At 41.7% G+C, this 16,125-nt stretch overlaps 1 protein-coding gene across 1 annotated transcript; it reads right to left on the bottom strand.

Moving 5' to 3' along the window:
• Positions 1-468: 468 nt before the first annotated feature.
• On the bottom strand, positions 469-6,269 carry LOC147976355 (peroxisomal nicotinamide adenine dinucleotide carrier-like). Its single transcript, XM_087518724.1, has 12 exons — positions 5,982-6,269; positions 5,829-5,918; positions 5,641-5,733; positions 5,488-5,562; positions 4,930-5,060; positions 3,981-4,035; positions 3,260-3,415; positions 2,747-2,815; positions 2,554-2,661; positions 1,815-1,883; positions 1,076-1,130; positions 469-899 (listed from the first exon to the last, which is right to left on the bottom strand). Exons 2-12 carry the CDS (start codon positions 5,907-5,909, stop codon positions 703-705), a joined length of 1,089 nt encoding a protein of 362 aa, XP_087374850.1. The 5' UTR covers positions 5,910-5,918; positions 5,982-6,269; the 3' UTR covers positions 469-702.
• Positions 6,270-16,125: the final 9,856 nt, after the last annotated feature.

The raw sequence follows: 16,125 nt of genomic DNA, 5'->3' as shown, positions 1-16,125 counted from the left end.
CAGTTCCTTGCAAACTTTTCTTCTGTGCAAAGCGGATTCTTTTTCAGCCGCTTCTTAGACCAGTTCATCTTTATCCTGCTGTACTCTTTTTCTGATGCAGCGATCTAGCTAGCATCCTTTGTACTCTAACAATCCTCAGACCTTATGGTCTGGCTTTGGAATATATACAAGGTAGACTGCGGCCTGCCTTTTTATGCAAAAAAAAAAAACACAGACACACTTATTATGGACCGGAGGGAGTAGCGATTACCAGTGAACAAACTCGATTCAGCTAGCTGCTTTCGATGAAATAACTGGCCAGACAGCTCTTGATGCCAGTGGTCAACTGCCATTGCACCAAACGACAGCGTCACTGAGACAGTGACAACCAAACGTCGCACACCGCCATACGGCTCATGCCCCCCGGTTCAATAAACCAAAAATAAATCAATGTCTGGGACTTAGACTATGGATTTCCTGAGGCAGTAATTATTTTTGAAATGGTCACCGGGGGGGAAGACTCCCCACCTGAATATATTTCAAAGGTAGCAGATGTTACAGAGTTCACAGATGGTTCGAAGAGAGGAACTCACGCCACAAAGAAGAACATCTTTAGCAATTAGAGATACTTAAGATTTTCTGACTAATAAAGAACTGAAAGTGCATTTTCAAAAGGAATACTACATGTGGAGACAACAAAATAATCTGATCAGAGAACAAGATCTATAGTTTGTTAGATCTAGTAAGAAGCAGAGTCCTGCTCCTGGCAACTAAAAGAACTACAAACTTAACCAGCTCCTCCTTCACCATAAAAAGGACCGAGGCGGCAAGAACACTCTGTACAATCTTTGTACCCATTCCTTTGTAAAATCCATGCAATCCCTCGTAGCGAATCATCTTCAATATTGCATCTAATGTACCTGGTAAATACAGGCGGTCAATCTCACGCCACTTTTGAACAGAGGTGACAGGAGTAGATGCACAAGCATAAAACGAGGATACAGCAGATCGTGCACAATCAGAGCACACTGGTTCAGAAAGCCATTAAAACTCCGACGTTTTTTACAAGTTTTGGTTAAATGCTGGTGAAAGATACCTGTATATCTGGACGCCGCGTTCCTGCCAATTTCCTGTTTTGCCTGCAACCTAGACTGCAAGGGGTAAAATACATGATCAAAAGAGATTGAACATAACATAATTTCTTTGCTGTTAAAGTAAACCCCATTTCAAACCACACGGAATAGGCTGTGTAGTTGCATGCATGCCTGATCAACTAGTTGCATTCACATTCCACAGCAGATCTAGATTAAACTCTTTTTGAGTGAAATTTGCATGCTGTTGTGTGGTCACATAGATGACAGAACCAGACATTCATGATGCTATGCGTCAGGTACTAGATGGTGAGCCTACTGATGGGGCTATTTTTCTCAATACTGCACTGCGGGAGATCAAGTAGTAGTTTCTTTGCTAGAACTGGGAAACAAGGTAACAAAATGGAAAGAAACCCCTTTTTATCAGAGTCTGCTTTGCAGTTCAGCTTGGTATAATCCAATTGAGTCATTTGGATAAGTTCACAAATACCATATGTTTCAGATTTTCCCAAAATTTTCTAACTAGGGGCATCTTTCTACCATAAATTATTTTTTAAAGATGTGCTTCAAATAAGTATGGGTAGGGCAGCACATTAGTGATAAACTTTGCAGGTGATGAACTGCCAAATACTCCCTCCGTTCCAAATTACTCATCATAGAAATGGATGTATCTAGAACTAAAATACATCTAGATACATCCATTTCTGCGACGAGTAATTCGGAACGGAGGGAGTATATTTTTACCTTGACCACTAACAACGGGTAGGTCACAAGAGTAGCTCCCAGCTTTGCCATTGCACCTATTAAGAATACCTGTTCAAGGGAAAATACTGAGAATGAAACATAGAAATATATGTGAGAATATTTCCAAAAGCTTGTACTGTTGTTTAGCTTTGGATTTGAAGTACAAATAAACAAATATAGATCTGGGATGTGGAATGAGACAAAGAGAAATAACTAATTGTCTAACTGCAATAAACAGATATGCATTGCATTTGTACCAAAATGGAGCAAGAAATAACCAGGAGTCAAGGATCCTCCTCCCTGAAGTCACCTCCCAAGCTGGACATTGTACAACATGCAAGCATGCCTAAAAACAGTATATATAATGTCCTGACCCTTTGTGCCAATAAAAGATCTAGCTTTCTCAAATAATCACAGTGTGTATGTTGAAATACAATCATGTAACGGAGAAGTGATCTGAGATAACTGCATCACCAATGAAGAATATTTACTATATGAAGCATCAAGCAAGTACTTCTATTCATATATATAAGAGATATAAACCTGCACTTGGATAAATAGTACATAGAAAACAAAGTTTCTAGGAAGACAGTCACAGGTACATGCAAATTTCTAGAAACAGAAAAATAAAGCTTCTAGGAAGACAGTATGCTAACAGTTAACAGTCAGTAATTAAACAGTCCAAAATAACATATATTCGTGAACATAGAGACATGAACTATAGATAAACATCCCTTACCTCCATAGCAGTGATATTCTTCTTGGGGAATCGCTTTCCAGACCGCTTTGACTTGAGATGCTTTGACAGTGTTTCATATATCATAAACTGAATTGATGGATTGCATACCTGAAGGTTCACATGGTTCAACCAATGTTATTACATATATGTCCACTAAATTTTGGTTCTGATGTTCTTGAAACAGATAACTAACCATAATTAGTGTCGGAATAAGTCCTTTCCAGAATCCACTTATGCCTGATTCACGATAGACCTCCCGGATCTGTTTAACACTGATAGTAGTAAGTATAATTATGTCTCGTAACTTCAGTTGAGAAGTAGAAAGTTAATTAGCAAGACTGGACACTACGGTGTTCTAATGCCAGTCATCATTACTGTTCAAATATACAGATGGAAGTTTTAGCAGATGATATTTGTCATATAGGGTGCAGTAATCAAGCCTACAGAAATAAGGTGATCGAACAAATGTAATTCGAGATAAATAGTTGGTGGAGTGGATCTAGATGAATGCTCGGCCTGTCTGGTGCTCATGGGCTCTACAGGCAAGCTTAATGTAACTTGAAGTTTAAACTCAACAATTCCAGCAGAAACGTCATCAGTGATTACATTTTAAAAAGAGAAACGGTATTTTAATTTCTATGTTTAGTATTTTCTAAGGAATCCGAATAGTAAGAACATTCGACAACTTGAGAAAAAGAGTGCTCACTGCTTGAAGTGTGCCATATGGGCGAGGTTTTTCAGAATCAAGCTTAGCTAATCTATCCTTAAGAATATGAGCATCCATTGGATTGGCCCTGGATATTTCCTTAAGCAAAAGCTCCCTCTTGGACTCTATCACCTTCCTTTCTGCCTGTGTATGTGTCTGAAAAGTAGGAGGGGAAATCATCTGCTGATCAGATATAAGTAAAGCATTACTTTCTATGGAATAGCATATAGAGACATTGCAAACTATTAGTGGTTGCGTTATAATTGTTATTCTTAGAGTGAGCAAAACCTTTGCACAGTTTTTTGTAATAGTGGTTGCATTACTAGTACAGGCCTGGTAACGACCGTATGGACTTCCAACTAATTTCACAAAAGGATGGCGTGGCCTAATAAGTACTCCCTCCGTCCCATAATGTAAGACGTTTTTTGACACTACACTAGAGTCAAAAAAAGTCTTATATTATGGGACGGAGGGAGTAGTAACCATTGTGCTTTGGTAGTGGAATGGGGCCCGTTTGTGGACTCCTTGTCATCATCAAAGACAGAGCAAACACAGTACACACGTATTAGGATGTAGTGGAAATCGTCGCACTGCTTTCACTACAATAGGGTCTCGTTAAGCCTATTTCGAATCTTGTAGTCTTCTGGTAACTCTTTTGTTCAACAAAATTCAGTGGTTCTCATGCCAAATTTTTAAAGGAAGTTCGTTTAATAAAGTTTACCTGCATACGTGTGACAAGAACCCATATTGGAATTGTAAGAAGAACATTGATTGACCTGAAGCACAGAAAGGATTCCATGAGCATGCCTAAGGATCAATCTCAGTATCTCATGCAACTCGGTTTTTTTTATTCATACAGATGCTTCAGTTTTTACCAATAAATAAACCAAGATAACTGCCAAGAACTGAAACACACGGCACGATATTCATGAATAACTTAAAGATGCATAATCCAAACAGATACAACCTGGATGAAAGGACTGCAGAGCTACAACAGAGGTAATGAAACTAGATGGCTGAGGGGAAATAGAACCCTGATATCCTTATGGAATATTCCTATTATTTAGTAGTTTACGCATTATGTTCATCCCTGGTTGGTTATTCCCGTTATACTTGTCCCTGCAACGAACCCAACACATGTCACTAAAGATAAATTTCATCTAGAAGTTGTCTCTGATCTTTCTTGTGAAGGGGATATAATCCACTAGACGACTATGAAGGAGTGTAAGGTGATTGAGTTTGGGATATGGTATAAAATTATAATTCATCAGAACAGAAACAGCCTTGGCTGGACAGAATTACAAGCTTACAGCTTAATGTGAACCATTGCTTCGGTCAGTCACAGGCAGGATCAGGGCAACAGTCATAGGCTCATAGCTGCCCATACATTAGCATTAATTGCATATTATCATCTGCTATCTAGTTCAAAATGATTTCAAGTTTCAACAGTCAGTGAACATTTACATGTTCATGTCAAAGTCAAAGCTTCCACAGGCAAGTGCACAACTCTTCTGCAAAAGCCTTTGTTTGATTGCATCCATGCTGCTGGAATGCCCTCTTACACTAACACCAATAGATAACTGAACAGCCCCATCCAGGATTTCTTACATTATCATTTCAAGAAAAATAAGTGACTGGTCCGTTGAACGAATGCAAGTAGGTTGACTTACCCAGCAACAGCTGCAATAACAAGCCAAGAAAACATCCCAACAGTGCCATCCCCTAGGCCCTTTTTCCCACGAGCAGCTGCCACATCTTCCACCTTGTTCTTGAGAAGCTGGTAGAAGTAGTAATAGATTCCCTGCAAATGAAAAAACACAAATATGATACTCCCTCCGTTTTTATTTAGTCTGCATATTAGGTTTGACTGAAGTCAAACTTCATAAAGTTTGACCAACTTTATAGAAAAAATTATAAGCATTTACCATAACAAATCTATATGATGTGTTAGTACATTCAACAATGAATCTAATAGTATTGATTTATTATTGTATATATTAATATTTTTGTTTATAAACTTAGTCAAAGTTTACAAAGCTTGACTTTGACCAAAGCTAATATGCCGACTAAATAAAAACGGAGGGAGTACTAGTACATAAGAAAATCAGACTAGATGGAATTATCAAGTGTCGCGTACTGGGAAAGAACACCATAGGTCTATGATTGTTCGAGAATAATGTTGCACATACAGAAAAACAGATCAAGAATTACAAAACTATTGTATTTACCTGCGAGGCAGCGGTGCCAATAAGTGAGGGTTTGAGGCCGCTGTACAACCCACCCCAGCCTTCCGTTTGGACCAGCTGCAGTTCCACAATTAACCACTAGGACATTAGCATTGGCAACTGTAAATAAATGATGATAAACCTAAGAGGAATCACCTGGAGCATCTGGAAGAGGGTGGAAGCGTCGGAGCCACCGCCACCGGCCTTCTTCTTCTTCGCTGACCTCTCTGTCTGCTGCCGGGTGTTCACCTGTCGAGACATCACCAGGAAGCGAGAGGAGTGAGCTGATTAGCGGGGAGTAGTGGAATTAGTTATAGAGAACGGGAGGGGAGAAGGGTTGGTACGGTCTGGAGGGGGTATGTGATGATCTGGGCGATGATGCCGCCGCCGGCGCCGGCCAGCCCGTTCACCACCGCGCTCGACATGCCCCCAACCTAACAATCGGGCGCAATCAGCAGGCGGTGTGGCAAATTGCTCCGAGCCAGTCGAGAGAGTGCCTGATAATAGCGGGGTCGCCTTGCTACTGGAACGCTACTGCTTGTCCGGCGGAGGCGCCCACCGTTGCGCCGAGCTGCCGCGGACGCGAGACAAGGCGCCAAGGTTGACCGTCGGCGCGCCGTGTGGAGCCGGAGCCGGAGCCGGACTGTGGAGCGAGATTTGGGGAAGGGGAGACCGAATTGGTTGCCACTGGCACTGGCGGACGACGGGGACGAACGAGGGTGTGCTCCGCGATTTTTCACATTTCGCTTTCCTTCGCGGGGATTAGGGGAAGAGAGAGTCAGGGTGTCAGATGGGCTTGGGCTATCCTCTCGCCGTCGACGTTTTTAGGCCTCCTTTGTTTTTGTTTGTTTGTTAGGGAATTTAGGCCTCCTTTGGTCGTAATACGACGATGGAGAACTATTAGAAATGAGATGATATGGATCTTAATTTTTATTAGCAAATAAATGTCACTTGATTCATAGGATATCATATTTTTCATTGAGTCTAGGCTATTTTTATTTCTTTGAAATGTGAAAGATTGGTTTATATCCTACTCTCTGTATCACGACACGTATTATGAAAAAGAGTGAGTACATAGGAATAGGAATCCATTTCTCTAAACCAAAGGCTTCAAAGTAGTTTTTTCAACAAATTACTATCCTCTAAAATTCCTACAAAATTTCTCTAAACCAAAGAAGGCCTTAGCTTAGACTCAATGAAAAAAATCTTTCTTTCACTGTAGGCATGTCAACTCACTTTCTTTGTCATATGATTCCTATTCTATGAACCAAGTAATAATGTTTTTCTTTCTTTCAAATGTGAATGATTGATCCCTATCCTACATAGGAACTAGATGATGTCCCGCGTGTTGCTGCGAGAACTGTTAACAAATAATTTGATGTTTAAAAATATGAAACATAGTATAAATTGATGACAAAGAATCATGTTTGAAATAAATGTTGTTTAGAGTAAGCATCTAAAGAAAACTTGATGAAAATGCTGAAAATGAGTGTGATCTTTGTTCTGTTAATTTGTTACATTGACAATATATCAAAGAAGCGATATGAGACGATCGTTGATTAGAGATGGCAAAGACATTTCAAACCTCGACTAAAGCTAAAACAACTATAGCAACTATAGATGTGCTTTCATAAAAAATACTCGCATAGAAAGATAAAATGCGAGTTGAATCAGTTTTGAGTAAATCATTCTTCACACCGATCAACCATGTGCAGTGTACTTTAGCCATGTGCGCAACCATGCATGCTTCCCCATTAGATAAAGCTTACTCCATCATTAAAAAGCCTGATTAGCTATCTAGTTGTATGCAATGGAACGAAATCGGGATTAAAAGGTTGCGCGGGAATAGTGGGTTTTTAAAAAATAAAAAAATTGATGAGCTACCTATCTGTATGCATTGGAATCAAACTGGTATTAAAAGGTTTCTTAGAACAATGGAGGTTCGAGGGAACGAAGGCATTTCGCGCAGTTTGGTGGCTTATAGGGAGAAAAAGATAAGGAGTAAAGAAGCCCAAGTCTATAAGAGGTCTTCATATGGAGGATAATGAGTGGTTGCCATGAGTCATGAATATTCAATCTTAGACTAGTCTTTATATACCCATGAGCCATCTTTTACTTAAGTGTACTAGTCATGATGGAGTTGCTGGATTTTCCCAAAGAGAAAGGGTGATGTAGCACAACAGTAGAAAGTATTTCCCTCGGTTAAGAACCAAGGTTTATCGAACCGGTGGGAGACACCGATCTAATAACGTTGGCAGTACCTGCACACAAACAAATAAATTTCCTGCACCCAACAAAGGCAAGGGGATTATCAATCCCCTTGTTTTAACTAGTTACAAGATTAAAAGCAAATAGTGATAGGGCAAAGTGGCAAAAAAGTAAAAGAGCGATTTTAGGAGTTTTTGTATGGATGGAAAATAGACTTAAGGGCCATAGGTTCACTAGTGTCATCTTTTGCAAAAGCATGCAGTGGCATGGTAGACAAATTATTGTTATGAAATTGTCAGAATATCGCAAATTATAACTATGATCATTCATGTCATAATCTCACATAGGCATTACGTATGTGATAAGTAAACCGTTAAACTTATTGACGTCCACAACTATTACTCCATCCCAAGACCATTATCCAACATGCATCTCAAAGTATTAAGTTCACAAGAAACAGAGTAACACAATAAGCAAGATGATATAATATAGACAGGAGAAAACCCAGTAATAAGATTAACCCCGTCGTTTATCCTTAGTGGCAACAACATAATATGTGACTTTGTCCTTTCTGTCATTGGACTAGATCACTGCAAGATTGAACCCACTACAAAGCACCTCCCCAACTGAAGATAAATTAATCAAACTAAAGTACACTAATAGACGAGAGAGAAATACAAAGGCATAAAATTACGCAACAAAGAAACTTCAAAAGACTCATATAGATTCAATGAAGAATTTGATCATAAATCCATAATTCATCGGATCCCAACAAAAAGGTCACAAGAACTACATCATATTGATTTTCAAAGAGATCACTGTATTAAAGACCAAGAGAGAGAGAGAGAGAAAGAGAGCTACCGTAGTTTGATAGAATTTTGAGTTTCTAGCATCCCAAAGCTTCTGTGGCATGAGGAGGATAATGAAGGGTCAAATCGAGGTTGTAGACCATTAGGTGTTTGAGTAGACCACACGCTTGCGAAGAGAAAGACGGGCGGATGCTAATAGCGCGCCCGAGACATCAAACACCAAAAGAACATATACTCGCGATCTTCCATCGCACATTGGCACCTGGGACAAGCAGGAGATTTGAGCAGCATCATCGAGAGTTGTGAGACTTCAAAAACACAATGTTATATGTGTCGAGTACTTCTCTCAATGTCTCCCCTCACATAAGACGTAGTTCACACGTTAGGAGACGGTTGGGCCTATTTAAAAACATCAACATGTCATTTGTAACCTTGGTATAAGGTTGTCGTACACACATATACTTACATTTCTTCAACCACACTACTAAGAATACCAAAATTGTTTATATAACAACATCAATGTATTATGATAATTGGTACTTTTTCTGTAGAAGTTACACATTATGAAGCTAATCTCTCCACTTGAATCAAAATGTCGTTATGATCCCTATCCACCATTCACCCCTTAAATAAAACACTCAGATGGCTGCCCCAAACGACCTTTCATCCTCCTAACCAAAACAAAATATTGGCTTCTCCCACCCACACACCCAAGCAGAAAAAATGGCTACCCCTAGCCAATTGGTTGGAATACTCGCAGTCACTCAAGCCTATCCTTTGAACCAACCACACTTTATGTAAGCACAAAAAAGTCAAAAAAAGGATATTTAACGTTGAATTAACTATTGACCGAAAGCTATAGCACTATGGGATAGCCACAATTTTTGGCAACTGGGTTGGGGTGTCATGCCATTCGAGAGGAGTCAGACACATATGAAGTAAACGAGATAGGATATGTGATGGAATGGTGCAGTGACCATCTTTTCACAATGCATAAACTTGCAACATGGGACCGGGAAGGTTGATTTCAAGCAATGTTTGTGAGAAGTTAATGAGATGGCACATGGAGTAGCTAGATTTTGTTTTGGTATAAAGTTTCTTGCAGGTGGAATGATGATCTCTCTAGCTTTAACCTTAAACAGTCTATGGATGATGTGTCTACTTGATGATCGCTAAACCATTGTTGCGCAAATACAATTTTAAAAAATGCACAATGCAGCCTTTTGGCTTATTCGAAGATGGCGACTTGGTTTTTCTTTACAAAGGAGAGCTAGTCAAAACCTAGGATAACTTTGGATTAGTGAAATTTTAAATAATTCAACCTGTCTTTTTTTTATCCTTTCGCAAGGCGACCGGTGCAAAGCCTTCCTCCTCTCGATCTCCACGCGGCGAACCCATGTATTCGCCTCCCTCTCCCTTGGTCGCTTTGACATACAATGGCGGGGAGGTGTATGTTGCTGCTTCGGCTAGGACTAGTTGATAGGTTAGGGATTTCAGTATTCACGGGGGTGACGCTGTTGGGGATCGTAGCAGAAATTTAAAATTTCCTACGCATCACCAAGATCAATCTATGGAGTAATCTAGCAACGAGGGGAAGGAGAGTGCATCTACATACCCTTGTAGATCGCTAAGCGGAAGTGTTGCAAGAACGCGGATGAAGGAGTCGTACTCGTAGCGATTCAGATCGCGGTTGATTCCGATCTAAGCGTCGAACCACGGCGCCTCCGCGTTCAACACACGTGAAGCCCGGTGACGTCTCCTACGCCTTGATCCAGCAAGGGGAGAAGGAGAGGTCGGGAAGACTCCATCCAGCAGCAGCACGACGGCGTGGTGGTGGCGGAGGAGCGCGGAACTCCAGCAGGGCTTCGCCAAGCACTACGAGAGACGAGGAGGGAGAGAGGTAGGGCTGCGCCAACAGGGGAAGAACTTCGTGTGTTGGGTTGCCCCTTTGCCTCCACTATATATAGGGGGGAGGGAGGTCTGCGCCCCCACCTAGGGTTTCCACCCTACGGGGGGCAGCAGCCCCAATCCCCATCTGGGGTGGCGGCCAAGTGGGGGGAGAGGGAGGCGCACCAGGCATGGGCCTTAGTGCCCATCTGCCCTTAGGGTTTGCCCCCTCTTCTCTCTAGGCGCATGGGCCTTTGTGGGGAGGCGCCCCAGCCCACCTAGGGGCTGGTCCCTTCTCACACTTGGCCCATGTATGCCTCCGGGGCCCGTGGCCCCTCCCGGTGGACCCCCGGACCCCTCCGGTGGTCCCGGTGATGCCCGGAACACTTTCGGTGGCCAAAACCATACTTCCTATATATCAATCTCTACCTCCGGACCATTTTGGAACTCCTCGTGACGTCCGGGATCTCATCCGGGACTCCGAACAACATTCGGTAACCGCGTACATACTTTCCCTATAAACCTTAGCGTCAACGAACCTTAAGTGTGTAGACCCTACGGGTTCGGGAGTCATGCAGACATGGCCGAGACAACTCTCCGGTTAATAACAAACAGTAGGATCTGGATACCCATGTTGGCTCCCACATGCTCCACGATGATCTCATCGGATGAACCACGATGTCAAGGATTCAATCAATCCCGTATACAATTCCCTTTGTCTATCGGTACGATACTTGCCCGAGATTCGATCGTCGGTATCCCGATACCTTGTTCAATCTCGTTACCAGCAAGTCTCTTTACTCGTTCCGTAACACATCATCCCGTGATCAACTCCTTGGTCACATTGTGCACATTATGATGATGTCCTACCGAGTGGGCCCAGAGATACCTCTCCGTTTACACGGAGTGACAAATCCCAGTCTCGATTCGTGCCAACCCAACAGACACTTTCGGAGATACCCATAGTGCACCTTTATAGCCACCCAGTTACGTTGTGATGTTTGGCACACCCAAAGCACTCCTACGGTATCCGGGAGTTGCACAATCTCATGGTCTAAGGAAATGATATTTGACATTAGAAAAGCTTTAGCATACGAACTACACGATCTTGTGCTAGGCTTAGGGTTGGGTCCTGTCCATCACATCATTCTCCTAATGATGCGACCCCGTTATCAACTACATCCAATGTCCATGGTCAGGAAACCGTAACCATCTATTGATCAACGAGCTAGTCAACTAGAGGCTTACTAGGGACATGGTGTTGTCTATGTATCCACACATGTATCTGAGTTTCCTATCAATACAATTCTAGCATGGATAATAAACGATTATCATGAACAAGGAAATATAATAATAACCAATTTATTATTGCCTCTAGGGCATATTTCCAATAGTCTCCCACTTGCACTAGAGTCAATAATCTAGTTCACATCGCCATGTGAATAACACTCACAGGTCACATCGCCATGTGACCAACATCCAAAGAGTTTACTAGACTTAATAATCTAGTTCACATCACTATGTGATTAATACTCAATGAGTTCTGGGTTTGATCATGTTATGCTTGTGAGAGAGGTTGTAGTCAACGGGTCTGCAATATTCAGATCCCTATGTATTTCGCAAAACTTTATGTCATATCGTAGATGCTGCTACCACGTTCCACTTGGAGCTATTCCAAATTGTTGCTCCATTATACGTATCCGGTATCTCTACTCAGAGCTATCTAGATAGGTGTTAAGCTTGCATCGACGTAACTCTTTACGTCGAACTCTTTATCACCTCCATAACCGAGAAACATTTTGTTATTCCTCTAAGGATAATTTTGACCGCTATCTGGTGATCCACTCCTAGATCACCTTTGTACCCTCTTGTCAGACATGTGGCAAGGAACACATCTGGTGCGGTACTCAGCATGGCATACCGTATAGAGCCTATGACAAAAGCATAGGGGACGACCTTCGTCCTTCCTCTTTCTTCTGTCGTGGTCAATCTTCGAGTCTTACTCAACTTCACACCTTACAACTCAGGTAAGAACCCCTTCTTTGACTGATCTATTTTGAACTCCTTCAAAAACATGTCAAGGTGTGCGTTCTTTGAAAGTATCATCAGGCGTCTTGATCTATCTCTATAGATCTTGATGCCCAATATGTAAGCAGCTTTATCCAGGCCTTCCTTTGAAAATCACTCTTCAAACAACCGTTTATGCTTTCCAGAAATTCTACATTATTTCGAATCAACAATATGTCATCCACATATACTTATCAGAAATGTTGTAGTGCTCCCACTCACTTTCTTGTAAATACAAGTTTCTAGCAAACATTGTATAAACCTAAAAGCTTTGATCACTCCATCAAAGCATATATTCTGACTCCGGGATGCTTGCTCTAGTCCATAGAAGGATCGCTGGAGCCAGCATTCCTTTTAGCATCCTTAGGATCGATAAAACTTTGATTGTATCACATACAACTCTTTCTTACGAAAACTGGTAAGAAAACTTGTTTTTGACATCCATCTATCAGATTTCATAATCGAAAAATACAACTAATGCTAACATGATTTCGACGGACTTAAGCATCGCTACGGGTGAGAAATTCTCATCGTAGTCAACTCCTTGAACTTGTGAAAAGACTCTTTCCCACAAGTCGAGCTTCATAGACGGTAACATTACCGCCCACGTCCATCTTCTTCTTAAAGATCCATTTATCTCAATGGCTTGCCGATCATCGGGCAAGTCCACCAAAGTCCATACTTTGTTCTGATACATGGATCCTATCTCAGATTTCATGGCTTCTAACCATTTGTCGGAATATGGGCCCACCATCGCTTCTCCATAGCTCGTAGGTTCATTGTTGTCTAACAACATGATATCTAAGACAGGATTACCGTACCACTCGGGACTAGTACATATCCTTGTCGACCTATGAGGTTCGATAGCAACTTGACCCGAAGCTTCATGATCACTATCATTAACTTCCTCTTCAACAGACGTAGGCGCCACAGAAAACATCTTTCTGTGTTGCATCACTCTCTGGTTGAAATAAAGGTTCGACAACCTCATCAAGTTCTATCTTCTTCCCACTCAATTCTTTCGAGAGAAACTCCTTCTCGAGAAAGGACCCGTTCTTAGCGACAAACAATTTGCCCTCGAATCTGAGATAGAAGGTGTACCCAACTGTCACCTTTGGGTATCCTATGAAGATGTGTTTGTCCGCTTTGGGTTCGAGCTTCTCCGGCTAAAGCCTTAAGCATCGCAGCCCCAAACATTAAGAAACGACAACTTTGGTTTCTTGCCAAACCAATGTTCACACGACGTCGTCTCAACGGACTTAGATGGTGTCCTATCTAAAGTGAATGCAGCTGTCTCTAACGCATAACCTCAAAATGAAAACGGTAGATCGGTAAGAGACATCATAGATCGCACCCTATCTCATAAGGTCCGATTACGACGTCCGGACACACCATTACAACTGTGGTGTTCCAGGTGGCTTCAACTGTGAAACAATTCCACAACGTCTTAAGTGATTGTCAAACTCATAACTCAGAAATTCTCATCGGTCAGATCGTAGGGATTTGATCTTCTTGTTATGATGGTTCTTAACTTCACTTTGAAATCGCTTGAACTTTTCAAACGTTTCAGACTTGTGCTTCATTAAGTAAATATATCTATATCTACTCAAATCGTCAGTGAAGATGAGAAAATAGCGATATCCACCGCACGCTTCAATTTTCATTGGATCACACGCATCAGAATGTATGATTTCCAACAAGTCACTTGCCCGTTTCATTGTACCTAAAAACGGGGTCTTAGTCATCCTGCCCATGAGGCATGGCTCGCATGTGTCAAGCGATTCAAAATCAAGTGACTCCAAACATCCATCGACATGGAGTTTCTTCATGCATCTTACACCAATATGACCTAAGCGGCAGTGCCACAAGAAAGTGGTACTATCATTATTAACTCTACATCTTTTGGCGTGAACATGCGTATTACCACGACCGAGATTCAATGAACCATTCACATAGGGTGCATGACCATGAAAGGTATTATTCATGTAAACAGAATAACCATTATTCTCTAACTTAAATGAATAACCGTATTGCAATGAACATGATCTAATCATATTCATGCTCAACGTAGACACCTGATAACATTTATCTAGGTTCAATACTAATCCCGAAGGAAGATGGAGCGTGCGATGTGATCTCATCAAATTTGGAAACACTTCCAACACACATCGTCACCTCGCCCTTAGCCAGTCTCCGTTTAGTCCGTAGCTTTTGCTTTAAGTCACCAATAATAGCAACTGAACCGGTATCCAATACCCAGGTGCTACCAGGAGTACTAGTGAGGTACACATTAATAACACGTATATACTTTGTTGAAGTTGCCAACCTTCTTATCTACCATGCATTTGGGGGTAGTTCCGCTACCAGTGACCGTTCCCCTTACAATAGAAGCACTTAGTCTCGGGTTTGGGTTCAACCTTGGGTTCCTTCACTAGAGCGGCAACTGGTTTGCCATTCATGAAGTTTCCCTTCTAGCCCTTGCCCTTCTCGAAACCAGTGGTCTTGTTAAACCATCAACACTTGATGCTCCTTCTTGATTTCTACTTGTTGCGGTCTTAAGCACCGCGAACAGCTCCGGGATCATCTCCATCCCTTGCATGTCATAGTTCATCATGAAGATCTAGTAGCTTAGTGATAGTGACTAGAGAACTCAATCAATCACTATCTTATTCGGAAGTTTAACTCCCACTTGATTTAAGTGATTGTAGCACCCAGACATTCTGAGCACATGCTCACTAGCTGAGCTATTCTCCTCCATCTTGTTGGCAAAAGAACTTGTCAGAGGTCTCATACCTCTCAACGCGGGCATGAGCCTGAAATCCCAATTTCAGCTCTTGGAACATCTCATATGTCTTATGGCGTTCAAAACGTCATTGGAATCCCGATTCTAAGCCGTAAAGTATGGTGCACTAAACTATCAAGTAGTCATCAGGACGTGTCTGTCAGGTGTTCACAACATCCACAGACGACGTTGTAGGGGTTTGCACATCGAGCGGTGCATCAAAGATGTAAGCCTTCTGTGTAGCAGTGAGGACACTCCTCGGACTACGCACCCAGTCCGCATCATTGCTTACAATATCTTTCAACTTAGTCTTTCTCTAGGATCGTATTGAAACAGGGAGCTACAACATGAGCTATTTATCTACAACATATTTGCAAAGACAATTTGGACTATGTTCATGATAATTAAGTTCATCTAATCAAAATATTTAATGAACTCCCACTCAGATAGACATCCCTCTAGTCATCTAAGTGAAACATGATCCGAGTCAACTAGGCCGTGTCCGATCATCACATGAGATGGACTAGTCAACATCGGTGAACATCTTCATGTTGATCGTATCTTCTATACGACTCATGCTCGACCTTTCGGTCTTCCGTGTTCCGAGGCCATGTCTGTACATGCTAGGCTCGTCAAGTCAACCTAAGTGTATTGCGTGTGTAAATCTGGCTTACACCCTTGTTTTCGAACGTTAGAATCTATCACACCCGATCATCACGTGGTGCTTCGAAACAACGAACCTTCGCAACGGTGCACAGTTAGGGGGAACACTTTCTTGAAATTATTGTGAGGGGTCATCTTATTTAAGCTACCGTCGTTCTAAGCAAATAAGATGTAAAACATGATAAACATCACATGCAATCAAATAGTGACATGATATGGCCAATA

The sequence above is a fragment of the Triticum urartu genome, chromosome 4A (assembly GCF_056163025.1).
Source record: "Triticum urartu cultivar PI428250 chromosome 4A, HENAU_Tu73, whole genome shotgun sequence".
Classification (NCBI taxonomy): Eukaryota; Viridiplantae; Streptophyta; class Magnoliopsida; order Poales; family Poaceae; genus Triticum; species Triticum urartu.
This window is presented reverse-complemented; position numbering and strand designations above follow the sequence as displayed.